Genomic DNA, 27,627 nt, shown 5'->3' with positions numbered 1-27,627 from the left:
GAGTCCATGTGCGGGAGGGCGTGCTGTGTTGGGCTGGGCGGGCAGGCCTGGAAGGATGAAGCACCGGGAGGTCCGCTTGGGGACGTTGGGGACACATTCTCATCTTGTGTGTTTGCAGAGTTTGCCAAGAAGATTGGAGGTGCTGAGCAGCAGCTTGACGGGACGACAGTGGATGCCCATGCCCTACAGGTCCCGGCAGCGCCAGACGCACAGTTCCAGTTCTCCCCGACACCATCCCAAAAAAGAAATGGCTTCCTTCCTGCAGCAGCCACTGCCAACGGGCACAGGAGCAGGACAGATGATGAGTCCCCCAAACTGGCAGTTTGGGGGGAAGGAGCCTGTTTTCTTCCCCAAGGATTTCAAGCCCATCCCTTTGAGTGAGCAGCAGCCAGGAGGAAACAGAGACCAACAGAGCACAAAGGCAAGTCGGGTGGAGGGACGGGCAGGAAGGGCACTCCCGGCCACCAGGCCGAGGAGGACCAGAGAGCGGCCATGGGGGAGCCCCCTCCAGGGCAGCCAGGTCTGCACGTGTGGTCCCCCCCCCCAAGCAGCACGGCTCTCTCCTGGGCACTTCCAACAAGCCCCAGGGACAGTCTCTGGGCAGCAATGGCCTTCCCGGTCATGGGTCTGGGGGCTCCGTTCCTCGTGAGGGGGGTCTTCTTCCTGGGAGGTGTTCCCCTGGCTATGACTGCCATTGTCACCATGGCCAGCCCAGCCCAGCCCACCCCAGCTCGGCAGTCCCGGGGCCCCCGACTCTCCTCCCTCTGGCAGGGAGCACCACCTCTCGGCAACTTCTCCCTTCTCAGTCGGGCACCTCCTCCTCCAGCCCCAGCCAAACTCCCGCCCGCAGCAGCAGAAGCCGAGTCTCCACAGGAACAGAGCACAGGGCCCTCCCCCGGGCACGTCTCCATCCACCGCTCACCCTCCTGTCTGTAACCCATCACCTGTAGCTGCGTCAGCTCGGCCACAGATTCCCAACGGCAGTGGGAGCCCTGTCAGAGGCCACGACTGTGAAGTCTGTCATGCCTCCCCCAGGGGCCCGAAAACAGCCTGTTCAGCCCGTACGAGGAGAGGGTTCGGCCCTGCATCGACCTCGTCGACTCCCTGCGGGCCCTGGGCGTGGAGCAGGACCTGGCCCTGCCCGCCATCGCCGTCATCGGGGACCAGAGCTCGGGCAAGAGCTCCGTGCTGGAGGCGCTGTCGGGGGTCGCCCTTCCCAGAGGCAGCGGTAAGCACCGTTGGGCCAGCCTCGCTCTGCAGCCAGAGGCCGGCCGCCTGCAAGCCACAAAGCATCCCTGGGACCAGGGGTTTCACGGGCTGGTCTCTGGGAAGGACCCCCTGGAGGGTGGCTCCCACAGGCCCTGCACGGCGGGGTCTGCAGTGGACGGGGAGGCGGGCTGGGTGTCCCAAGCTGCCCTTAGTACCTGGGTCCTCTCCTCGTGTCAGTAGGCATCGCTGGGCCTGTGTTAGTTTCCTTCTAGTGGTTTCTGTAAGCGAATTTCTTGTCTGATGTCATTAATTTGTGAGTTTCTCACACACAGTCTTTCTGAAGAAGTTTAGATCACAGAATGATAAGACCCGAAGTTTTCTTTTATAAAAAAATTAACTGTGTGTAGAGTTCAAAACTGTTTTGCCTTTCTGATGTAATCAAATAATTATAAAGGGGAAAAAAAAGAAGAAAGAGGGTGGCAGCTGGGAAGAGGGTCGAGGTTCCGCCAGCCGGTTCCCTTCCTCACTCCCATCTCCTGCCAGCAGTGCCCATCCCCCACACCCAACGAGAAACAGGGGCCAGGGTTCGGCCTCCTGGGCACACAGGAGGGTGTGGGGGTGCTGGGGGACGGCCCAGACCCTGCGCAGCCCCAGGAACAGCCGCGCTGCCAGGGGGCCCTGGCCTGTGCTCCCTCTGACCACAGACAGCTGGTCTTCTACTCCGGGACGTCCCATGAGATCCCCACCAGCCAGGCTCCTGATGGATGAGAACTCAGAGTGGGCACAGTGGCTCCTCCTCTCTGCCCTGGGTTCAGCGTTCTGGGGAGAGACGCCACAGGGCAGAGAGTCTGGAGGCCACGGCAGTGACGTGGGGCCGGCAGGGGTCCCTGGACAAGGTGCCCAGGCTGGGAGTGGTCGTAGGACAGCCCTGCTGTGTGCAGGTACTAGGGGCTTGACCACCGGAGCCCAGCCCCAGGCAGCTCAGGGCAGTTCCAGCTTCCCTGGGAACTTGATCCCTCCCTGCCAGGCGCCCCCACAAACCTCGCCCTTGGGCCCCGATGTGCACATCCTGCTCCCCCTCCCCTGCCTACCCCCACCCCTGACCTCCTCCCGCAGGACTGGGAGGGGCTTGGGAGGGCTGGACAGGGTCGGGCAGACCTCTGGCTGACATCCCGCCTGTCCCGGACAATGCCCGAGGCATTTCTAGGGCCTGGGGGTAATGTGGTGGCCTGGACTGGGCCCTAGAGAGGGACAGAAATTTCAGACCAAGCCTCCGGGGACACGGGGCAGGTCCTGGGGATAAGAGCAGAGGGTACCTGAGAACGCTTCTTTTATGTTTGGGAAACTCTCTCCCAGGAATCGTCACCAGGTGTCCGCTGGTGCTGCAACTGAAGAAACAGCTGCACGAGTGCACGTGGAGGGGGACACTCAGCTACCGGAACACGGAGCTCCAGCTGCAGGACCCCTCCCAGGTGGAGAGGGAAATCCGGAAAGGTAGGGCCCGGGGAGGCTGCAGGGGCGGCTCCTTCTACCCGTGGCCATCCTCCTCGGGGCCCCTGCAGCTTCACAGGAGCCTGTGCTGCTCCCCTCCCCTCGCCCCTGCCTGCACGCCGTCCCTCCTGGTTGTCTGTTTAATTCTTCCTCTTTCTTTTGGTCTCAGCTTACCTGCCTGCTTTTCCTCTGGGAAGTGTCCCCCGCAGGGTCCCCGCTGGCCCCAGCCATCCTGGCACTGCTCTAATCTGGAGTGGCTGATTGCCTGTGGCAGTGGCTCTGCCCCCAGGCGACTTCCCCCAACACTGTCCCAGCCCCAGCCCCACCCCCATGTAGCCCCCTCCCCCTTCCCTCAGCCAAAGGGTCATTAGTAGAAGCACAGCCAACCCGGGCCTTTGGACAAAACTCACCAGCCCTGGGGATTAGCCTTGGGCAGGCACAGAACACTCAAAACCTGCTTAGAGGAGCCCTGGGGGTCACCCTCCCGCAGCCCTGCCCCTCAGGTCCCTGAGTCAGCCTGTCCTTCCCAGAGGCTTCTCCCTGCCCTGCTCGCAAGCTGGGCTCAGCCAGGCAGGCAAAATTAGCCTTGATCCTCGCAGGAATCCCTGCAGACAGGGCCTCTGTTCCAGGCAGACGGGCTTTGCGCCTTACTCAGCCATAAACTCAGCACGTGAGACAGGGGTTTTCACCTCACTCCCTGGGCCTGGCTCCCCGGGAACCGCGTGGCCTCGGCTGGCTCACCAGAGGGATCCCTCCCAGGTGGAGAGATACTGCCCCAATTCTAGCATTCATCCCCACCCCCAATACAGAAGCTGCTTGCGGCCCTCAACTGGCAAATTTCCTAGCGTCAAGTTTATAAAAGCTCTGCCCCCCAGCTACGCCCGCTGCGCCTGTCCTGGGCGGCCGCGGGCCCCGCACGGCCCGCTGCGCCACTGAAGTCAGCCCTGGGCTCTGCAGCCCCACGAGCTCTGCGGGCAGAGCCGGGAGGGCGGTGGGCTCCCACACACCGTGGGCGTGTGCTTGGATGAACGTGGGAAGATGAGTCATGAGCAAACCACAGCTAAAGCATCTTTAGAATAGCGTCTCGGAACTCCGCTGCCCTGCTGGTGGAAGTCTGAGTTGGTGTGGCCACTTTGGAAAACTGCCACAATTTTCCAGTAAGGCTGGAGGCGTGCACACCCCATGTCGCCCCAAAAGTCCACTCCTGAGCACACAGGCAGCGGACATGTGCGCCAAGAGTCAGGTTCTAGGATGTTCATAGCCCACACTGGAGACCCCCCAGTGTCCGTCCACAGTCGACCTGATCATGGCACTGGGTGGACGAACAGGCAGCAGTGAAGAGGAAGCACCCTCAGCTACCAGCAGCAGGACAGGGGACCACGCAGGCCTCGTGTGGGGCGGGAAGCCAGACCAAGGGGCCCTGTGGTTCATGATTCCATTTGTGATTAGGTGAGACCACGTGAAACTGCTGTTCTCGTAGGTCAGACGTGGTCGTCTCTCAGCAAATTCACTCGGCCCAACCACGGATAAAGTGCAAAGTGGGCAAAAGGAGTAGATGCCGGCCGAGCCCAGGCCAGGGGTCATCCTTGCTGGAGGCCGATGCCCGACAGGGAGAGAGCGGCTTGGAGGGCTGCCCGTGCTCTGTGACTTGAGCCGTGTGTTGGTTACACCTGTGAGTCCCGCCTGTGAAACTCACCGAGCACCTGCTTAGACGGTGGGGACTGTCCTGCGCGTGCGTGACTCTTCAGTAAAAGGTTACAAAAGTCGTACCTTAAGTAGTGACGATGAATGACGATTGAAGCAGGGGAAGTTTACAGAGGAGCAGCCCTGGCTCTAGCCTGCCCCGTGCTCTGTCTGTAGAGAATCAGGCACTTAATCCAGCCTGCGCCTTAAGCTGCTTCCCTGCCCCTCAGGGCTGTTCCCGAATATGGGAGAAGGGCTCAATGGCCACAGTTACACAGTGCTTTTGCCGGGCCGGGCGGTCCATCTGGACTCTGGGTGTCTCCTCTTTGGTCTCCGCAGCCCAGGACGCCATAGCTGGGAGTGGAGTTGGCATTAGCCACGAGCTCATTAGTCTGGAGGTCACCGCCCCTGAGGTTCCAGATCTGACCCTCATTGATCTTCCCGGCATCGCCAGGGTGGCCGTGGGAAATCAGCCCCAGGACATCGGACAGCAGGTGAGCCTTTCTGGAACTTGGCAACGGGCCATGCTAAGTTGGGGTGGCTTCTGAGGTCTCTGCCGGCAGCCCCACGTGCTCTGGTGCACCTCCGCAGCCCTCCCTCTGAGCGGTTGTGGAGGAGACTGGGGTCGGACCTTCTAGGACTGGGGGCTCACACTCGGGTTCTGAGAAGGGCCTGGCAGGTCATGGAAACGGGCAAAGTTGACTCAGTGTTTCAGGGGACAGCTGGCACCTCACTGCATGTTGTCGTGTGGGAACGTCAGTCCTGTCTTACTGCTATCCTGATGTTCAAAGTGTGCCGGAAATTTGGTTTGTACGTGAAATCTGCTAAATTTAGTAGCAATATTTTTGCTAAAGCAGTACTTTGGAAGTCAATTGGAACACAGTCTGTGATGTCTGGTCGGAGGCAGAAAGGCCAGCACCATGGACAGGGCTGAGATCAGGCTCACCTTGAAGCGCACACCTTGCCCCTCCCATGAGGGGCTCCTGAAAGAGGCCGGGGGTTCTTGAGCCAAGCAAAGGCCAAAGTTCAAGGAGACTGGGAGGAAGCTGTCCTTCATCTACGAGGTGCTCCAGGAAGGCGATAGTCACAGAATCAGGGGACAGCAAGTTCCCTGTGTTAAGAGAGGCGACCCGGAGGCTTAGCCAGGTCCTGACGGGCCAGAGGGAGAGGGTGGGAAAGCGGCAGAGAAAGGAGGTGAGGAGGTGCTCGGGTGAATGCCCGGGGCAGGGCTGGACCTGGACTCTGTGTCCCCCTTGCAGGTCCACACCCTTCCTCCTTCTCTCTACCCGGCCTCTTGCGGGCACAAACCGTGCCATTTTGTCAGTGTTTCCGCATCAAGTCCCGTGTGTCCCCCTCCTCTCAAGCCGGCCACTCGCAGGAACACGCTGCCCTTTTCCCTCTTGAAAGTAGTGCTTACACTTGAGGAAGCATCCACTGGGGAGGTGAGCATAAGAGTTTGTCAGAATCAGAAAAACAGAAAATAAATTGTTAAGAAGCTGGTAAGAAGCTAGTCTGTTGAGAGGACTGTTTGGTCAGAAGTGAGGAGTTGCCCATCACAGGACGCAGCCAGTCAAGCTACAATCCTGACTGGCTCCACTTTCAAACACATCCCAAGACCCGTGCCGTCATGTTTCCCTGTCCGCTGCCGCAAGGAGCCCACAGCACCGCCATCTCTTACTGAGCTCCCGTCTCTGCCCTGCTTCCTTGCTCTCCTGCCCCTGCCGCTCATGGCAGCACCCGTTCCCCAAGTGCACTCTTACACAACGCTCCTGTCCTAGAGCACAGGCCAGACGCCCTCACTCCTCAGAGTCCCCAGTGGTCCCATGTCAATCCACAAGACAGCTCCCGAGGTCCCATGTGAGCTGGCCCCAGATCATTGGCCCCGTGTCCTCTGTGCCCCACCCCTATCTTTATTCCTCCTCTTCCCTCTTCCTGAAATGCCCACCCCACCCAGACTTCCACCTGGCACGTGCCCCCACTTACCCCAGGCTTCTACTCAAAGGCCATCATGATGCCTAATGCCGGACGCCCTGTGCCCGGCCCTTCTGACTCCATGTCCCTTTTCACCGAGTGTTCATGGCCTGCATTCCCTGCTGGGGAGTAACCGGGGAGGAACTGCCTTCCGTGTTGGCTGCTGAATCTCTGGGTCCTCAAACGGCCCAGAACCTGAGCCCGATAAGCACGGGTGACGTGAGCAGAAGGTATTCTGTTTACGAAGCTTCCCTCTGCAGGCAGACACACAGGGGGGCAGTTTTCACTCCCCAAGATCCTGTCAAAATGCACATGAAGGAGTGTGATTCAGGCCGCAGTTCCCAGCTCCGGGGAACGCAGGCATGTCTGAGACATTTTTGGTTATCACAACTTGGGAAAAGTGCAATTATTACCAGCATCTAGTAGGTAGAGACAGAGACGCAGCTCAGTATTCCACAGCGCACAGGACAGCCCCGCAGGGGAGGTCCCTCACCCCAACAAGGAGAGTAATTACTCTTCTGTAATAGTCGGGTTGCGGTGTTGTGTTGGTTTCTGGTGTGCAGCATGGTGATTCAGTCACACGTGTGCATGAATTCTTCTTCAGGTTCTCACCCATGATGGTTGATTGCAGGGCGTTGGGCACGGTTCCCTGTGCTACACAGAAGGGCCTGGTTGTAGAAAATGATTACTCTTATTGTTATGGAGCTGTCGTCACTATCAGTCAGTAATACAGATTTTGGACAAACTTGGGACTTTCAGAATATCACTGTTTAAGAGTTCTTGGATATTCTTGAAAGGGTCCAAATGCAGTGAAATCATTAAGTTAAATTTTAAAATAAGGATTGCAATTTGGATAGTAATAGCTCAAAAAAACAAACAAAACTGTTAAGAAGCCCAGGTTGCCAATAGCGCTGAGGCGGAGAGCCCTGGATGGCCCCGTCCGTTGACTTACAGAAGCTGTCAGGTCCGTCACGGAGGTGCCGCCGAGGGGCGAGGCACCAACAGCGAAGCGAACTTGCACCGTTAGGACAACTGCCACGGAAGCTCCCGGACAAAGTTTGCCTGTAGCTTTACTCAGTTAAACTTCCCGTGACTGAGGCCTAACTGGACCTGTTCAAATTCGGCATTTTTATTTCATCTCAGTGCTTAACTTTCTATATGAGGCTAATGTGTGCTTATGTGATGGAAATTTTCTATTTTGTGGCTGTGCCTACTATTTTCTGTGCACAGCTTGAAATTAGACGGAATGTCAGCTGCGCAGCACTAAGTGTGAGTTATACCAAATATAAGGAAACACACCCCAAGGTGCCAGCCTGCTCCACGGTTATTTGTTTGCATTCTCCACGCAGGGAGTTTAAGGCGTATCTGGCCCACGTCTCCTGTGTGCCTGCAAAGTCTCAGAAATCTTATGACATCTCTCTAATTCTAATGAGCTAGACCCCTCCCGAGAACAAACGCAGGAAAAAGTCATTGGTTTTCTGCATAAACAAAGGTGGAGACATTACTGACGTCAGCTGTCACGGGGGCTGGCGCTGAGCACCTGCCGCGGGCGCTGTGCTGGGCTCTGCATGGGGACGTCCGGGATCATGACAGGGACGCCCCAGAGGTGTCCTTCTGGGGAGGACACAGCACGCACACACCACCCTCATAGAAGGCAGTCTCAGGAGCGCCATGGGAGAGATCTGGAGAGGAAGTAGGGTCTTGGGGGTCAGGGAGTCTTCGAGAAGGAAGAAACACTGGTGATGAGCTGTGCAGGATACGCAGGACGTCAACAGAGGACCCGGGAGGGCAGGTGGGCACACACTCCCGAGGAAGAGGACAAGCCAGAGCCCAGAAGTGGGACAGCTGGGCCGTGCTCTGGGTGTCACACACATGTGGCTGTGTCGTTGGGTGACCAGAGATGAGCTCGTTCTTTGTGATTCCCTGGCATCAGATCAAGGCACTCATCACCAAGTACATCCGGAGGCAGGAGACGATCAACCTGGTGGTGGTCCCCTGTAACGTGGACATCGCCACAACAGAGGCGCTGAGCATGGCCCAGGAGGTGGACCCCGATGGGGACAGGACCATAGGTAAGAAGAGGGAACCCAGTTGTAGAGGCCGGGAAGGGCGGGGGGAATCCTCGTGTATATAGAAGGCCCTGGGTTGGAGCTCTGCCAGGGACGCCCACTCCTGCGTTGGGTCCAAGTGCTGTTCCCAGGGGAAGCTCCATGGGCTGGGGGTCACAGTCAGGGTGAGACGTGTGGCCACAATTGGGAGGTCCTTTGCCCTCCTTCCACTTGTCCCTCATCTGCATTCTCAAACCATTCCGGATGGGGGACGAGAACATCCACAGTGGTCCACAAGGAAGGAAGTGCCTGGCCCATCAGCTCTGCAGTCCCACAGTTGAGTTCTTGTGACTCCTTGGAGATGGGAAAGCCCTTCATAAAGCCCGGATGAGCATACTCAGTGAGCACACTTCCAGGCGTGCACTGCAGCACACGGTGTCTGCAGAATTCACATTCAAGCACAACTTTTCGTTGGGGACCTGGGTTCCCTTAAATTCCTTTCGTTAAAAAGCCACCCTGGAAGGTATTATAGGGGACTTGGCTTAAGAACACAGACTGCTTGGGTTTGAATCCACGTCCTACCACTTACTGGCTGCACACCCTTAGGCAAATGGCAGCTCCTATTTTTAAAGTTTTAATATTATTACTCAATATCCCTTCTTTACGAGTCATCGCACTTACCCATAGCGGTTTCCTTCCTGAAAACTGGCAAGTCATTTCCCTTGACTAAGTGGATACTCAGTACACACCTACCCTTTATCCATTTTTATTTTCCCAAACGAGTTCCCAGTTTCCCAGTAAGGATGGACACAAGCCGATGGGGGCGCGGCTCAGTGCAGTGTTACTCCAGGCCAGACCACGCGTGCTCCCTTAGCTCCTGCCCCCTACAGGCGTCTCAGACACATGGACACAGGGAGAAAACGCAGGTCTGGGGTCACCCGTCCTTGTACGTGCAATTCCTGTCTCTTCTCACGATCGTAAGTCAAGAGGGATGTCCTGCTGACGGCCACGGCAGGTAATATCACCTGCCCAGTAGATCGATTCGGATGTTGACATCTCTGTAGAAACTGAGTAACGCTTCTTATTAATCGTTGTCTGTTCCTCTCGTTAGGCGTAAACTCCGATAACCGAAGGTTCTCGCTAAATATTAGCTGCTATTAATATGAATTCACCAAGAACTGCAGGCGTAGAGGACACACAGTCAGACCTTAGTGCGTCCCAGACAGCATCACAGTGTCCCTGCAGGCTTTCCATCTGCACTCCAGGTCAAGTGCAGCGACAGAGACAAGTGCGCTGGGTTTAAAAAGAAAAGGGAATCCCCACCCACGTGCACAGCAGCGTTCTTCACGAAAGCAAAAGGTGGGAGCAAACCAAGTGCCCATCAAGGGAGGAGTGCACAAGCGAACCACGGTGCGCACACACAATGGGGTGCTGTCCAGCCTTGCAAAGGAAGGACGTGAAATAAGCCAGTCCCAGAAAGATAAATCCTGTATGATTCCACTGACTTGAGGAACGTGGACAAATTCAAAGAGACAGGAAGTAGAATGGCGGTTGCCAGAGGCGGGGAAGGGGACTGGCAGTTAATGAAAGGGTACAGAGTTTTGGTTTTGCAAGATGAGAAAATTCTGGAGCTGGGTGCTGGTCACGATGGCACGGCAGTGAGGCTGTACTTAATGCCACCCAACTGGAGTCTTAAAAAATGGCTACAATTGTAAACTTGGTTATGTGTATTTTACCGTATTTTATAAAACTAACTTGAGAAGCGGGGACCACGATGGTGCAGAAAGGGGGGAGCAGCGTCTTCTCACGCACTGAGGTATTCTCTGGTGTACGTGAGTTACGTGTACTTTAGCACATTTTTTAAAAGCAGAAAAGGAATGAATGCCTATGCAGTACTTCCAAAGGGTGAAAACAGAACAAATTTGGTGGATGATGTAGTTGTGGCTTACAGAATATTAAGCTTGGGGAAGAACAGAGTCAGAATATTTGTGGGGTCCCCACCAAGCTTGTTCCCCATCCATGCACTGCTAAATGCACACTGTCCGCACAGCCAGCTCCGGCTGAGCTCCTGTCCCCACCTTGGGACAGAGAAGGCTCTGGTCAAGGTCACCAGTGGCCTCCGTGCTGACAAACGTGCAGTCCCTTCCCTGTGCTCATCTTCCTCCACCTCTCAGCCAAAGTCAAGGTGGCGACCGCTCCCTTCTTGACATCTTCCTTCCTGCGCTGGGACATCACGGCCTGCTGGCCTCTGGGTCCCCATTCTCTCTCAGGTCTCCTCTTCCCTGGCCACCTGGAGGTCTCGATCTTGGTCTGGTTGGTTTTTCAGTTCTCTAGCCTCTAAGTACTGGAAACCCAGAACTTGGTCCTGAGCTCTCCCCTCTGTTAACACAGCCTCTTTAAATAATCACGTCTGTCCACAGTTTCGAGTCCCATCGATTTGCCAGCGACACCCACACCTGTATCTGTAACCCTTAACCTTTCCCTAGGCCTGACATCTCCACTTGGAAGCGCATTAAGTGTCTCCAATTTAATGTGACCAAAGCACAACCCCTGGGGTCTGCACCCTACCCAGATTCTCCTCCTTCCCAGGGCTTCCCGGCCCCTTTCTTAGCTCCATACCCGCCTGCCCAGGTCTGAAGCCAAATCAGACAGTCACACCTGATTCTGCCTTCTGCTTGCTTACACATGTCTAACCCATCTGAAGTCCTGGTGACTCTGCCTCCAGACCGACACCACATCCATCTGCACTTCTCATTTGTGCAGTCTGAGCCTCCATCACCTGCTGCCTGGTCTCTCCACACTCACCTTGCCCAGTGCACTGCACTCTCTGCGGGTCCTTAAACATGCAAATTGGGTCGTGTCGCCCCGCCCCCGACTGACTCTCTAATGCTCCCTCCGCACATACACAAACCCAGACTCCTGTGCCTGGACCACAAGCCCCCTGTGGCCTGGCCCCTGCGTGGCTCTCTGAGCACAGTTCCCGTTGCTCTCTGCCGCGCCCTCCTCTCCAGTCCTGCTCAGTCATCCCAGCTCCTTCTTCCCAAGGGCCTGGAAGGGTCTTTCCCCATCTTCACTAGGCCGGCTCCTTCCTCCTATCAGACCTCAGCCTGAGCGCTGCCTTCCCAGGGGCCCGCCTGGGGACCCAGCCGGGATCTACACCATCCACGCCTGCCTGCACTCACCTGCCAGCAGTCACTGTCATTCTCTGCATAGCACGGATCAACAGCGGATGTTTTTCTTTGTTTCTCTTACGTTACTGGATTCATTTCTCTAGCACTTTCCCACTACAAGGGAGGGGATATTCGTGAGGTCAGGGACTTTGCAGTCTTGTTCACGGCCACCTGCTCAACACCCTCAGCATGCGCTTGACTCAGTGTGCTCCTTTCTTAATTAAATATGTTTGTGTACGGCATCTAGGAATGGATTAATTTTGTTTTTCTAATTGAAGTGTCTAGGAATGTTTGGCAGTTAGCGGCCTTCCCTGTAGCTGGGGCCCGAAATGAGGCTCGTGAGCAAATGCTGCAGATGGGGACGTATTCGCGTGCGTCCTCTTTTTCAACCAGGCTCACTGCGAGAAGGCGCTCTCCCCGGCTGCAGCGAGTCCTAGCAGAGCGTCCCAAGTTCTGTTCTCTTGTACTTGTCCTGCGAATAAAGGCCAGTGGCCTAGGCTTCTACGAGTGACCGCTGCTTCCAGGGACGGGCCTTCTTGGCTGCTTTCTCCCTCCCAGGGGAAGGTCCTCTCTGGCCACGGAAGGTGCGAGAGTAGATTCAGAGACATCTCGACTCTGTCAGTGACATGAAGGCCTGTGCTTGCACAAACCTCTTAGCGACTGTGAAGATCCGCTCTTAAATGACACCTTTTGGTGACAGGAAGGTCAAAAGAGAGAGAGAAATTCAATCCTTTAGGTGCCGGGAAAGTTTCAGGAAATGGTGGACGAGAAGTCCAGACTTCACAGCAAATTAAAAACAATGACAGTGACAGTAGAAGATGACCTTCAGGTTTCTAACAGGAAACAAAGAGGAAATGCAGCGGGAATTTGACACTCAAAGAACACAATCACGCAGAATGCACGGCTTTCCATCCAGTGTGAGTGGGGAGCAGTGAGGGCGGGAGAGCGAGACAGGAAAGCAGGTGGGAGACTCTCAGAGGAGGAACCACAAGGAGGGGGTGGAGGGGGTGGAGCGAGTATGCAACCTGAGACGCCAGACCCTCCTGACAGCAGGGATGACGGGTCCCTGGAAACGTGGTGGTGGAGCCGATCCGGTCCGATCTGATGCTGCTGCCTTAGTGTCGGCACCCAGCAGGCACCCAAGAAACATTTGTTAAACAAATGACCCAAGGCAGGTAAGGAGTCCAGTGAGTGGATAAGCAAATGCAGGTGCAAGGAAGAGGGGTGACGGTGGGATCAATGAATGGGCAGCCAGGCACTGGGCGGTCAAGGCTGCGGACTTGGTTGGTCTTGCCCAATAAAAGGCCCCATAGCCTAGTGGAACTCAAATATGTCTGAGGGGACAACTGACCTTCCAGTGCTTTCCTCCATCATCTCACAGGGATCCTGACCAAACCAGACCTAGTGGACAAGGGCACCGAGAAATGCGTCCTGAACGTGATGCAGAACCTCACGTACTGCCTCAAGAAGGGCTACATGATAGTGAAGTGCCGGGGCCAGCAGGACATCCTGGACAAAATGAGCTTGGCAGAGGCCACCAGGAGAGAGACGCTGTTCTTCCAAATGCATCCGTACTTCAGGTGAGGTTCTTTAGGACAACCTCAGGGCTGGACTCCCTGGAAGCCAGTTCCGCCTGCCAGGATTGGCCGATACGATGACCAAATTACATGTAAAATTATACCACCTGGCATAACATATCCTTGTCTTAATTTTGGTGTTAATTTTGTTGGCTTATTTAAACCAGTCATTTTCCTCTTGGTCTCTAATGATGGTGCTGATGAAAACCTTGTAACATGGCATTTCATGGGGCATATACACTGTGGTTTCCCCAAAGGTTTTCACTTGTTGCTCATTTGAGTCCCACAAATTCTTAAGAGGTACATATAGCAGGTGAGGTTCTTCCCATTTTTACAGATGAGGGCGATGAGGTTGAACAAATAGTGAATGAAAAGAGGCCTAGAAACAGATCTTCTAACTTTTGGAAACTAGTGAACCTGGTCAAAGGCGTTAAAGATGTAAGACGTTAAATCAACCGGCACACCTACTTGCTTTACGGAACTCTCCAGCTCTTTAGAGCCTGCAGGCTAACTGGTTCTTATCGAAAATTATCTTGTAGTGCCTCTGTAGTTGGCAAGACAGTGGGAATTTTCCAATTGAATTGGGCAATTTTTCCTTATAATTCATTCAGGAACTTGCTGTTCTTGAACTATGAGGGAGTGGGGTAAGAAGATACAGACCACGCCTGCTTTAAGGAGAGACACAGTGGGAAGAGGATGGATTTGGGCAGACCAGGCTTGCTGCTTGCTCTGTGCCCTTGGGAGATGGCTGGCCCTCTCTGAGCTTCTGCTTTCTCATCTGCTCAGTGAGTCCTGCTGGTGCTCCACAGGGTTGAGTTTAGGATTAAATATGTGACCCACACACAGGTTCCAGCGCCCAAGGAGCCAACACTCCCAAACCAGCACCCGGATCCTCCCTTCTGTCTGTCCCCACCCTGAATCCAAGACACAGACTGTTTTCGGTAGCACTGGGGGTCGCAGGCAGAGAAAGCCCCGCTCGCCGAGCAAGAAGAAGGCTCTGTAACAACCACGCCCACGGTTCTCAACCCTGAGCCAGCAGGAGGATCCAGCTGGCTGTGCCCCGGCCCAGAGTTTCTGAGGTCTGGGTGTCAGGCCGCAGAATCTGTGTTCCTAACACGTTCCCAGGTGTTGCTGGTCCAGGGACCAGACTTTGAAAACAACCGGATTTTGGGCAAATTAAGTCTTGGATGAAAAAGTGTGTTGAAGTGCTTTGTCGCTGGACATCTGACTTTAGTCATCGTGCGTCCGCGTACTGGGACTCTGGCCCTGCACGACAGCTCTCAGAGCAGCCCTGGGACGATGAGCCCACGGGTCCTTCCTGAATCTGTGCTGACAGCAAACACTCAGCGGCCGGACTGCCTGGTGTGTGGCCCCGGGCAAGCGCCTTCCCCTTTGTCTTTGCCTTTCTCTCTGTAAACCTGGTTGTTCCATGATTAAATATCTGTAAAGCCCTTAGAACGGTGTAGGCACTCAGAAGCCCCACGTAAACACTTTCAAAACTCATTTCATGACGGCGAGAGCGTTTGGCACAAGTCGACGTTCCCGAGAAATGTGAAAGTGCACAGTGCAGGACTGTTCGCCACAGGCAGTGTTGTTCCCCGGGCCCCTAGAAGTGACTTACCTTGCAGAATTGAAACTTTATCCCCTTTGCTCAGCAAGCCCTCGTTTCCTCCTCCCCCCACACGTGGCGACAGCCATTCCACTCCCCGATGGCACAAGTCTGATGGCTTTAGATGGCTCCTGCAAAGGGGGCCAGGCGTTCTTTGTCCTTCTACGGTGGCTCAATGCACTTCGCATGAAGTCCTCAAGGGTCATTCACAGTGTCACGTGTGGCAAAGTTTCCTTCTTTCTAAAGGTGGAACCATATTCTATTGCAGGCATATCCACATTTTCTTTATCCACGTGTCTGTCCCCACCGCGGACACTGTGAGCAGTGCAGCAGGGAACACAGGGGTGTCAATATTGCTTTGAGATCTTGATTCCAATTCTCTTGAATAAATCCCCAGAAGGGAGATGACTGGATCGTATGGGAGCCCCATTTTAAATTTTTGAATTTTCATACTGCTTTTCGTAGTGGCTGCACCATTTTGCATTCCCATCAACAGTGTACAAGGGTCCCAGCTTCTCCGCATCCTGGCCAGCGCCTGTGTTCTGGTGTTTGGATAATATCATCCTCAGAGATGGGAAGTGATGTTTCGTTGTGGTTTTGATTTGCATTTCCCCGACGATCAGCGACGTTAGCACATTTTCATGGACTGAGTGGCCACCGGTGTGTCTTCTCTGAGGAAATCTCTATTCAAGTCATTAGCCCGTTTCTCAATTGTGTTATTTGGGGTTTTTGATATTGATTTGTAGGAGTTCCTTGTATATTTCTGAAATACACTCTTGATCAGATGTGTGGTTTGCAGATGTTTTCTCCCGTTTGGTTCGCTGCCTTTTCCTCTGTTAATTGTCTCTTTGCAGTGCTGGGGCTCCGTGGTTTCATGTAGTCCTGCCTGCCTGTTTTGCTTTTGTTTCCTGTGCTTTTGCTGTCCCAGCTGTGAAACCACTTCCAGGATCGATGTGATGAAGATGTTCCCCCTGGTCTAGGTGTCTGACTGGCTCAGGTCTTGCATTGGAGCCGCTGAGCAGTTTTCAGCTGGCGTTTGTGTCTGGTGTGAGATGAGGATCCAGGCCCACTCTTTGCGTGTGGAAATCCAGTTTCGCCAACAACAGCTGTTGAAGAGGTCGTCCTCCCCCCTCTGCAGGTTCTTGGTGCTTTTACCAACGCCAGTTGACGGCGTCCGCGCGGGCGTGTTTCCGGGCTTGCTCTGCGCCCCGAGGCCCCTCTGCCCGTCTCTGCCGAGGGACCGCGCTGCTTTCGCGGCGGCAGCTTCGCCACGTCTGTTACACGTCAGGGGCTGGGGTGCCTGCTGCTTGTTCTTCTTTATGAAGATGGATTCGGCCATTTGGGGACAAGTAATGGTTAGGAGAAATGAAATACTATTTTGGGCAAGTCGTTTAACCTCTATGAAGTTACATGTGTTTTGCTTTTCCTGAAAAGATGACTCATGAGTTTGCTGGGATGATAAGAGGAGATAACTGAGTGCAAGCTTCCCAGCCCCGTGCTGGCCGAGGTGCGGGCTTCCACGGAGTTGTCACTGTCCTTCTCGTGGGCCGCCTGGCCTTTCTGATGACGCGTGTTACCCGAGATGCGAGCTGCCCTGGCCACCTGCAAGGCCCAGTACTGGAGAGCGAGCCCTTCCTGAGCTGACGTGTGCCCTCTCCTGTTTCAGAGGTCTCCTGGAGGAAGGAAAGGCCACCGTGCCTCGTCTGGCAGAAAGGCTCACCGCCGAGCTCACCGTGCACATCAGGGTGAGTCAGAGGGTCGGGCTGCAGGCTACAAAAGTAACAGCCCGTCCAAGTCACTTTCGTGGTCATCAGTTGGCCAAGACACCCATCAAACTGCCCAAATCAGCAAGCAAGCAAGTATGTCTGAAACGCAAGTCATTCAAGTCACAGGCTCACAAGACAGCGTCTGTAACGGGGAAGCAACGCCTGCATGATGTTGGAAGAAGGAGTGAATCCGTCCGTTCGGGGGCACTGAGGGAAGAAGGAGGAATCCGGTACCCGGGGCCGTCAGGGCCGTCCAGCACCGGGGAGAGCGGCGGAGAGGGGAACGGACGCCGCGGCAGCTTGCCAGTAGCTTCTTAATGCGTCACGGCACAAAAATCATCTTCCCAGCTTCAAGCTCGTAGGAGAGAAATGTTCAGTGCTCACCGGTTCTCAAGCACAGACGACCCCAGGCAAAGCTCTCCTGGCGTCGCTGACGACCCGGCGACCGCGGACCGCGGCCCGGTGTCCTGGGAGCAGCAGAACCCGTGTCGTGCTGCCCGGACCTGTGTGCCCGAGGTCGAACAACGCGGGAAGAGTGAACATTAACCCTTAGGGCAGAGACGATCCCGGGGGCTGGATTCCAGTCTGTGCTGAGCCGGCTGTCACACAAAGGCAATGGATTCTTTTGAACCAGAAAACACAGATTCAAAGGATATTTGCTTGGAAGTGGCCAGTGGATCTCAAACTGTGTGTGCACAGAAGTTACCCAGAGTGTTTCTTTCAGCTCAGATTCCCAGGGCCCGGGTCCGAGTTTCCGAGTCACCAGGCGTTGGGTGGGACCCACGAGCCTCCCCTCTCACGTTCCAGGTGACCTGGGGAACACACTTGGAGGAACACTGATTCCAGCGAAATCCCCTTCATCTGAAGCACAGGGTTCTGAAAAATGCATGCCTGCCTCAGAGGTATATCCCTTGTCTAGTGGAGATAAACACATCTTTTTTTAGTAGATATTGCATTTTGATAATAGTTCCAAACCTTATTTAAATATTTCACATTAACATTTAAACATTTAAACACTTCACGTTAAACATTAAAATTTAAATATTTAACATTTAAATATTTCATTGAAATTCAAATTTAAGTTTTTTACCATTTTAAAGTCGTTAAACATTCTGTATCAAGATCAGTTATGATCATTTGAAGTATCAGGAAAACAATGAATACATTTCTGCCTATGGCTGCGAGCTGCCAGAGAGAGAGAGAAACACACACACCTTATCGACCTCTTGGGAGGCTAATCCACAAACTGCCTGTAAATCCCCATGAGCTCATCCTGCCCGGTGTCCTCACCAGCATCATGCACTCAGGTGCCTTTACCTGCCGTGTTCCCGGGCACGGGCCGAGGATCGGGTGATCAGGGTGCCAAATGGAACTCTGCCCCTGACTAGCTCAGTGATGTATCGAGCAGTCTGCCTCTCTGAGCCACAGGCTCCTCTCTTGTGAAAAAGAAGCAATAAAGACACGTGCTTTGTATTGCCTGTGGGGCTTACCTGGGATGTGAGGTCTCGGACCGATGCTTGGCCCAAAGACCCCCCTCCCGGGTGTCCGCTCCATCCTTCCCAGTCCCCGACTTTGTCATCTTCATCAGTTACACTGACTGGTTGGGACGGTGCCCAGCCTGACACCAACACGAGGACACATCCTTCCACCAAAGCACCATTTTTCAGTTTACAACACTCAAACTACCAACAGAACATTTCATTAAATAAGTCTCCCGTTATTTTCAAGTGTATTTGTTCTCTCGATGCAAAGCTCCGAGCCAAACAAAACAAAACAAGAAGTGGCCCCTCCTTCCCTGACTCCGCCCCACCCAGATCACACAGCAAAACCTCACAGAACAGCAGATCTTTCCAACTGCAGTGCATAGCATTGCCTTCAAAGCCCAACTTGGGCTCCTTAACAGGTGTCCAACTAAACAAGCTTCCCACAGGATAATAGGAATTCCGGATCCCCTGGGATACTTTCAGATGGGATTCCACCCATATACCTGAGAAATCTGTCATCTGATTTCATCAAGCTGCAGAGTTTCAGTGTTTCTCTTCCTTTGTTCAGAAATCCCTCCCACTGTTGGAAAATCAAATAAAGGAGAGCCAGCAGAGGGCGATAGAGGAGCTGCGCCAGTGTGGAGCCAACATCCCCAGCCACGACGCTGATAAAATGTTCTTTCTGATTGAGGTGAGGATGCCAGGGACTGCGTCTGACACTGGGCACAGAAAGTGGCTTCTGCGTCACCAGGTCTCTCTAGGTGGCCGTATCCTTCCTGGTGGCCCCGCACGTCTCTAGGTGGCCCTCCACGTGAGCGTCCCCACAGGTGACATGTGGGAGCTCCGCCCTGCCCCCTGTGTGTCTCAACAGGGGATGAGGTGGCTGGGGGGTCCCCTGACCTCCTTGCAGACCCCAGCCCCCACCACACGCTGCTGTCCCGGTTCCTGCTCTTAATATGACTACAGGACTGATGGATGATTTTATCTCATTTTTCAGAAAATTAAGGCGTTTAATCAGGACATTGAAAAGTTAATAGAAGGAGAAGAAGTTGTAAAGGAGAAAGAGACCCGCTTATATAATAAAATCAGAGAGGAGTTTAAAAACTGGGTCCTCACACTTGCAGCCAACACCCAAAAAGGTAAGTCCTGGGGCAGTGTTCCCCTAAGAGCAGGGTCATATTCCCCGAGACCAGAAGCCACTCCCAGCGCAGAAACAGTGTGCAAAGAGCTTCACCTGCCCAGGCGGGGGGCCCCCTGGTGTCCGAGAGTGCTTCCCTCTGTCCTCGCCAGCTCAGCAGGAGTCCCCCCACCACCTACCTGCTGTGTCCTTCTTGCCTCCCTGCTTTTCAAGGCTGGACGGTATCACTTGCCCCGTCTCTCCCCTTCTCTTCAGCCGTAACGCAGGACCAAAGAGGGTGATTGTTTGCCTGACAAAGTTCCAGCTCCATTCTGCTGCAGCCCAGGTGCCAGGAGGATATGTGCCTGTGTGTGCGTGTGCGTGTGCGTGTGCGCCTGTGTGTGTGTATCTTTGTTTTAACACTTAATAAAAACAGCCCTCTCCATCCATGGTAGGATTCCTCCGGCTGTGTCTGGATGTATTCTTGGGAGAGCTGCAAGTGCACAAGAATTTCTGAGGCTCTGTTTTCACTTAATCAGATTTTTTCCCTTCCAATTATAACCATTCAACTTCTCTCTCAGGATGACGACCCTCAGTTGAAACACATTTGAACAGATAAAGATTTTTGTGTCTTAAATGTCACTATTTCTCAAATTGGCATCATCAGAGCAATACATTTTTTGATTATGAAAAAAACCTCTGTTTAGAAACATTGGGGTAAGTTTCACAGATGGGTCCCATCTCTAAAATGTCTCCGAAATTATTAGAATTTACCATGGTGGTTTGTTCTGTCTTGTAGTTAAAAACGTCATCCATGAAGAAGTCTCAAGATATGAGAAGCAGTATCGAGGCAAAGAGCTCCTGGGCTTCGTCAACTACAGGACGTTTGAGACCATCGTGAAGCAGTACCTGGAACGCCTGGTGGACCCGGCGGTCGTCATGCTCCAGAAAGTCGTTGGTGAGGCGCTCTCCTGCCTGCTGTACCTCCCGTGGGTGCCAGGGCCTTGGAGGGGGGCCGGGAACGGAATGATCGGACACAGGCTGCGGATTCTAGCAGCCTCGGGGGGAGGATGAGCACGTGTGAGCTTTATCTGCATCATAGCTGGGCCTCTGTGCTGCTGTGCGGGGAGCAGTCCCGTGCTAACCCTGAAGAGGACACACCCACCAAAAGGCCAGGGAACCGAGGGACCTGCTCAGGGTGGCGGTGACAGTGGGCTTGAGAGCCGTCCCCCCTTCCCCCTTGGTCTGCGGATCTGGGGAGCTCAGCCTCAGGACGGGGACAAGGCGTCATGGTCCATCCACCCTGTGTCTTCAGCCCGCTTCTTCCTGGCTGCAGTTCACTGACGTTTCGCTCTTTCTTTGCTCAGAGACTGTCTGGCACACTTTCACCGACACAGCCAGAAAACACTTCAGCGAGTTTTCCAACCTCAGTCAAACTGCCCAGGTAAGTGCCTGCCGTTTCCTTGCTGGTCACCTGTACTTCGGGCTGACCCACCGGGTCTAACAGGGGAAGGAAGCTAGACATGTACTGTCCGTTGGAGACAGGAGGCCAGGGTGACGACTGCAGGGTCGCGGGGCTGGCGACTCCAGGAGCGGCGGCCCTTTGGCTCCTGCTCCGGAGAGGCCCCCTCCCTGGGGGAGGAGACCAAGCACGCGGCCTGGAGCTCTCTTTCCCGCGAGCCCCCCAGCCCGGCGGGGTGCGGGCTGGCCGGTGACACCCGAGCCTGTCACTGAGCCGAGGGACTGGCTGGGGCTTGGAGTCTCCTCCCAGCACCAAGGACAGCGTGTCTGCGAGGCCGACCCCGAAGCCTCCTAGGCTTGAGTTAAAGACCTCGCCAGGGCTGTGTTCTTCTTCAGTCAGCAGCCGGCAGTTCTCCCCGAGCCCCTGTCTCAGCAGAGGGAAGCGAGGGCTGCTCTGGCTCCCGTTTGGGTTGGGGATAAAACCCTCTTCTGCCCAAGCCTAGGCTGACGGGTCCGAGTCTCATCCCACATCAGATGAGCCAGGAAAACCGGTTCTGTCATTTTCTAGCGCAAAACAATTTCTGCTTTCACCTCTTTGGCCAGTTGGTGAAAACTGAACTTCATTTCCGACCTCTCTCTCTGCCTTTCCCAGAGGCTGTGCCTAAGTCCCGGGGCACCTCCTCAGGGGGTGGGTGACAGGCCTGGTCCTTCACCACCACCCTCCAGGCTGGCAGCTTTCAAGATGCACGCAGTCCCCTGAGGGCCTGGGTGGCTGGTGCCCTGGGAGCCTCATGCTCCTGCCTGCGGGGTCGGTCCTGCTGAGCTCTGGCCCAGCCCTGCCAGGGCCTGGGGCTCCCTGCAGCAGCACGGGCTGCTCCGGGGACGAGGAGACAGCTGCCGCCCAAGGGCCTCCAGTCCCCTCTGCCGTCCTTGGAAGACTGGGCACAGCTCCGGGGCCACACTGCCCCCCACCGTGACCGGGCTCCCACCCAGACACGCTCCCTGCCATCTGCTCTCTGCCCCAGAGCCGCATCGGGGCCCAGGGTCTCGTGTCCTCCGTGTCACTCCTTGTGGGAAGTGACACACGGCCCACTCCTGCTCTCAGACTTCAGTCCTGGGAGCGGGGCTGCCACATACATGCTTTTGGCCACGCACTCTCCAGAACAGAAGGGCAGCCTGCCTTCGTGAAGCTCACAGGCTCCCTCTTCTCTCCAACCACTCTCTCCACCCTCAGCGTACGAACGTCCTGTGGAAACTCGAAAACCCAGAAGTGACTCCCTGCACTGTGCGTCCCCGCCCTTCCCGGGGCCTCTGCCTGTGCGGGGTCGCGGGAGTCGCAGGGCTTTGGGGAAACACGGGTGTCGAGCTGCTGCCCCACCGCGTTCGTTAGCACAGGAGTCGTTCTGAAAGCTTGGACTGAAGCCAGCCAGAGACCCCAGAGTGTGGATGCACAGATGCAGACCGAAGCACAGCTGAGGGAGCAGAAAGGCGGGGGTGTGGGAGGAGACGGAGGTCGGGGCGGAGGGAAAACCCAGGCAGCACGGAGGGCGGGCCTGGCTGGAGCCGCGGCGGAGCCACCGCGCAGGCCCGGGCAGGACGGCAGCGCAGGCCGAGCCGGGGCCTCCTGAAAGCCGCCACTGACGGCCTCAGGCGTAACAGCGTTCAGTGTGACGGTACTTTCTCAGTCATTTTCACAGCAGGGGGACAAAGAGAAGTAATGTGTTTCTCTTTCTTACCCACCCAGAACAAGATCGAAGACATAAAATCACAACAAGCAGAAAGAGCAGAAAGGTTCATCCGACTTCAGTTCAAGATGGAGCACCTGGTTTATTGCCAAGACCAGATTTACAGCGTGGTTCTGAGCAAAGTCCGAGAAGAGATTTTTAACTCAGTGGGAAAGCCTTCACAGAATCTCCAGTTGAAATCAGGCTCTTTAAATGACCCGTCTTCGGTTTCCTCCATCACTGAGATCGGGGTCCACCTGAATGCGTATTTCCTGGTGAGTGTGCAGGTGCACGGGTCAGCACTGTGGCCCCTCCGAGCCGAGACTGGCTACCCTGGTTGACAGCTGCTCACCTGAGCAAGGAGGGGAGGGGCACCGCCGTGTGTCAGGCCCCTTCTGCTGTGACCCGTTTCTCATACGTCGCCCCCTTGTAGTTGACAGTCACCCTGTGGAGCCTGTGTTCATTACTTTGCCCCAAATCAGGTTCTCAATGTGGCAGAGCATGTCCTCAAAATTAATTCCAGCTCCAGAGTTCCATATGTTTCATGCTATGCATAAATTACAAAACTGCTATCAGAATGCGGCAAAACACAGCAAGCACTAACTTTACTGGTCACAATTTTGCTTCCTTAATGTTCAGAAGGCCCTCAGCTCTTGAAGTGCCTCGAATTCACTAGCTCCACATCAGGAATGGAAAAGCCTTTCCCTAGGTGCTGCGACCCTCTCAGCTTCATGGTTCCCGACCCTCCGCCCACAGGCTAAAGTCTTAGGGTGCATGGAGAGGACGGTAGCTGTTAAACTGCAAGGAAGCCCAACTCCTGCAGTCCTTTCTTGATCAGAACAGAAAGTAGAGTCACCCAGTTGTGGGGTCCAGCTGCCAGGCCTTCTGGAGACGCTGAGGAAGAGAGGGAAGGAGGCAGCACTGGAGCAGTGCCACCAAACTCAGGTCCAGCTGCTCGCTGCGCAGAAGTCACTGTTCAAAGGCAAGTGTTGGTAGGAAGGAAAGGTGCCTTATCAGAAGGCCGGCAGTCTGGGGAGAAGGTAGACCCAGGTCCCCCAAAACCAAGTCTGAAGATTCTGCTCAGCCATGACAGGTTTTAAAGGGAGAAAAGGGAAGTGACCTCAGTACATCCCTGAGGTGGGAGGTTAGGCTCTGCGTCATTGCCCACTGCGTGCGGGCTGGTGCCTCCTTGTGCTCCTTCTTCAGCATCACCTCGTCCACGTGGTCTGCCTGCAGGATTGCAAACGGGGCTGTTGGGATAGAGAGCTGGCCATTCTTTAACTACTTAATTCTTCATTCCGACTTCTTTTAATCTAGGGAAAGATTCAACTCATTGCGTACATTCCATTGAGCGTAAGTCAGGAGTCAGGCCAAATGTTACCTAGTGATCTCATTTGTATAAGGTTTGACAGGAACAGAAATGGGCAAACAGGAAAGGAGCAAAAGAGCTGCTTACAGGAGATCCCGACTCACTCCCAGAGGCCCGCGGGGTCCCGGGGCCGGGAGGTCTCCTCGGGGAGGTGAAGTGGGGGAGGGGGAGGAGCCCCTGGGAAGGCTGGGCTGTCCAGAAGGTGGTATGGGTGTGCCGGCCTACAGGTGGGTTCTTATTGCCAGAGGGCATGCCTGGGTAGTGAAAAGTGGGCAACTCAAGCAGATCCTTCCCTTGGTTTGGTGCTGACCCTGGAGTGGAGGTGGGCCTGACACCAGGACCTCCCAAGGCGACCATCCATGCGTCCGAGGACTCCTCTCTGCAACCACAGGCCTTGGGCTGAGACCCCTCCTGCTGACCCTTCTTCCCCCTTCCAGGAAACCAGCAAACGTCTTTCCAACCAGATCCCACTCATCATTCAGTACTTTATGCTCCAAGAGAACGGCGACCACGTGCAGAAAGCCATGATGCAGACGCTACAGGAGAAACAGCAGTATTCCTGGCTGCTTCAGGAACAGAGCGACACCTCTGCCAAGAGGAGAGTCCTTAAGGAGAAAATTCACCGGCTTGATCAGGCTCGGCGAGCCCTCTATCAGTTCTCACTCTGAAAAGAACAGGCTCCCGAAAGAACGGCAGCACTTCTGGGTTTTGCTTCTGTGTGTCACGGAAGGGAGGCGGCACGGGAAGTGGCTTCTCCTTCGGGGTCGGAGTTTTCTGTTACTGTCCGGGTCCATCTTCACGGTCCTTCTCTCAGCACCAGAGTTTCTACCTGAAGTGCATCCATGCTCAGAGCTGTCTCCTCTGCCAGGAGGTCCTCCCCATCCTCCGTGAAGAGGGAGCTCTGCAGCCCTTGTGTCCTGTAGCCTCCAGTTACAGAGTTCTTAAACACCGCTGCCGTTCTTTGTTAATTTGTCACCCCTCCCCATTCGACTGTGTGACCCCAGAGGAGGGGTAAGGTCAGCCTCTTGTTCTTTTGTATTTCCAGACTCTCACATGGTACGTAGCACATAGTAGCCCCTTATTAACTGTCTCATCAAATAAGCGAATTGTGGAGACTCCCCAAGGCTACAGCTTAAATCCAGGCTTTGGTTGTTTGGGATGGTGTCCCTTAGCTGGTCCCTTGCAGATGAATTCGGTCATGACACCTGCTTCTCATCATTTGCTGTGATGGCGTTTCCCTGTCCCCCAGGAGAAAAGAGGTCCAGTGATACCTTTTTTCATTTGTATTATTTTGTAGTGTGTGATTTCCCATTTCTGTGTTGATTCTTAAAAAATTTTAATAAGGAGATAATTTTTTAAGAACACAGAGCTTCTTACCAGTGGTCATCGCTAGACTGGAGGGTCACGGCTAGTTTATTTTCTTCTTCACACTGAGGTACAATGCCCTCATGCTAAAAACGAGAATGTAAGAAGGTGATGTGAAACCATTTCTACAAACCACATGTCCCAAAGCAGGTGTTCAAAAATGCCAGTAATTCTTCACTCCAACAAAGACATCTTCTTTTTTTCTTTACCTCCTTGTCCACAGAGCAGCCCTCACTTCTAAAGCTCTTCCAGCCAGTTCCTACATTTAGGTCTTTGATAAGATTTTGAGTCTGTTTTTGTGCGTGGTGTTAGATAAGGGTCCAACGTCACTCTGTTGCATGTGGATGCCCAGTTTCCCAGCTCCCTTTGTTGAGAAGGCTGTTTATCCATATTGATCTTGGCACCTTGTCAAAAACCATTTTAACGCAAGCATCATGTCTTGTTCCTAGGCTCTCAGTTCTGCTCCATTGGTCCACATGCTTGTGTTTATGCTGTTACCACAATGTTTTGACAATTGTAGGTTTGTAGTAAGTTTGGAAATCAGGGGGTATGGCTCCTCCAGCTTTGTTCGAGGTCATTATTTTGGCTGTTCAATGTCAATTTCCATAGAGATTTTAGAATGGGGTTTTAGGCTATCTTTGCAAAAAATGTCTTTGGGATTTTGATAGAATTTGCACTGAATCCATAGATCGTTTTGGGTAGTAATTTCATCTTAATATCAAGTTGTTCAGTCCATAAGCAGAGGATATCTTTCCATTTATTTGTGTTTTCTATGGTTTTTCGAAGAAATACTGTAGTTTTCATGTATAAGTTTTGCAAGTCTTTAGTTAATTACCAAGTTTTTTATTCCTTTTGGTGGCTACTGTAAATGAAATTGTTTTCTTAATTTCCTTTTCATATTGTTCATTGTTAGTTTATATAATGTAACTCATTTTTATTTTTAATTTTTTATCTTTCTATTTTGTTGAATTCATTTAGTGATTATAACAATCTTTTCGTGGACTGTTTCTGGTTTTCTGACATCACCTGTGGACAGAGATGACTTGGCTTCTTCCTTCCTGACTTGGACGCCTCTTATTTCTTGTCGCACCTGACCGCTCTGGCTGGGGCTTCCAATGCTGTGCTAAATACAAGTGGCAGAAGCAGGGGTCCTGGCTTTACAAAGTCACTCTGGTTCCAAAGAACTTTGTAATATTGAATCTAAAGCCTATGGGGAGAGAATTTAAAAGACAAAACAATGGTCGCAGTTTAGGTGCCATCCTTTTTTTCTGTTTGGATTTCCCCCCTCATTTTACAAATTGCATCACATGTACAAACAGTCAGCAACGTAACTGAAAAGTGGAATCCAACCCTTTCACATTGTAAATGCTGCTGCGAAAAATGAAGTCTGAGAAAAATAAGCTCTGGTGTTTATGTCTGTTCCATCAGTTGTAGAGTCAACGCTCCCCCTACATGTTTAATGCATTTCACACATATGTAGACACACACGTTACCTCAACCAAAGCATCTCATTTACCACCTCAGGACTGGCCCCCAAACCCGGGGGCGAGGCATTCAAGGAGGATGCCTGGGGCCAAGTGTATGAGTTTCCTGAGGCTTCCATAATAAAGTGAGACAGCAGCGAAGGGGGCAGGCACAGACGTTCAAGGAATGATGCAGCAATTAACACCAAGGTGGCGGATGGCCCAACGCGCAGGGGTCCTCGAGGCCCAGGAAGGCGGGAGCTTTGACTCTAGTGGACTTGAGCTTCATTATAGGCTCGCGGTAATATACTAACGCGGTAAATGGCACTCCCACAGGTGCCCTGACAGGTCCCAAGCTGACCATAAACAGTCAGAAAGCAGGTGGTGGCCCAGTTCCTGGGAAACCCAGCCCCTTCCCCAAAGCAGTTGGAATAGTCCTCCCACTTGTTAGCATGTGAAGTTACTCAGCCCATAAAAACTAGCGGCCCCGCCCCTCATGGCTGCTCTCCCTGCTGGGTGAGATGGCCGGCACTCTGTCTAAGGGGAGTGTGTCTAGTTTTACTTTAAACTTGACATCCACCCCCACACCTCGTGGCCTTTCTCTTGCCTTCTGAGACAGCCTGCAGTGTCCATGGAGTGTGTGTGTCTCTGAATACGTCTGCCTTTACTCAGCTGTGGCTCACTCTTGAATTCTCTCCTGCGTGAAGCTAAGGACCCCCTCTTGGTGGGGTGCATCCCAGGGACTCAGCTGAGACCGGGGGGATGGCCCTCCCCTCGCCCCACATTTTTCCTGTATCAAAAGTACCACAAACTAGATAGCTTAAAGCAACAGAAGTTGTTTTCTCCCAGTTCTGGAAACTGGAAGCCTGAAACCCAGGCGTGGGCAGGGCCGGTTCCTCCCGGAGCTCCGAGGGAGGGTCTGTCCCAGTCTCTTTGCCCGCTTCGGCCGGCTCCAGCCGCTCCTGGTGCTCCTCACTGGCAGCTGCACCACTCAACCTCTGCTGGAGGCTGAGACCTTTGCAGTCTTCCTCTCTGTCTCTTTATGTCAAGTCTTCTATCCTTTCTCTGTTAAAGATGCCAGTCATTGAACTAAGCTCTCACCCTAAATCCAGGACGATCG

The 27,627-nt window shown here is 53.9% G+C and overlaps 1 protein-coding gene across 1 annotated transcript; it reads left to right on the top strand.

Moving 5' to 3' along the window:
* Positions 1-26,444, top strand: LOC102516300 (interferon-induced GTP-binding protein Mx2). Its single transcript, XM_032462251.1, has 13 exons — positions 1-421; positions 1,036-1,228; positions 2,566-2,703; positions 4,723-4,877; positions 8,288-8,426; positions 12,954-13,152; positions 16,425-16,503; positions 18,577-18,699; positions 19,006-19,147; positions 19,925-20,083; positions 20,493-20,569; positions 22,331-22,585; positions 24,117-26,444. The coding sequence occupies exons 1-13, from the start codon at positions 56-58 to the stop codon at positions 24,345-24,347; spliced, it is 2,256 nt and encodes a 751-aa protein (XP_032318142.1). The 5' UTR covers positions 1-55; the 3' UTR covers positions 24,348-26,444.
* The last annotated feature ends 1,183 nt before the right edge of the window (positions 26,445-27,627 follow it).

The sequence above is a fragment of the Camelus ferus genome, chromosome 1 (assembly GCF_009834535.1).
Source record: "Camelus ferus isolate YT-003-E chromosome 1, BCGSAC_Cfer_1.0, whole genome shotgun sequence".
Lineage (NCBI taxonomy): Eukaryota > Metazoa > Chordata > Mammalia > Artiodactyla > Camelidae > Camelus > Camelus ferus.
Note: the sequence above shows the minus strand (reverse complement) of the source record. Positions and strands in the feature narration are given on the sequence as shown.

Excerpts from the sequence above, each read along its gene's own strand:
- LOC102516300 (XM_032462251.1), top strand. The coding sequence starts at position 56 with ATGAAGCACCGGGAGGTCCGCTTGGGGACGTTGGGGACACATTCTCAT. Across the intron at positions 4,878-8,287 it reads CCCAGGACATCGGACAGCAG|ATCAAGGCACTCATCACCAA; the intron begins GTGAGCCTTTCT and ends CCCTGGCATCAG. Across the intron at positions 19,148-19,924 it reads TGCAGCCAACACCCAAAAAG|TTAAAAACGTCATCCATGAA; the intron begins GTAAGTCCTGGG and ends TCTGTCTTGTAG.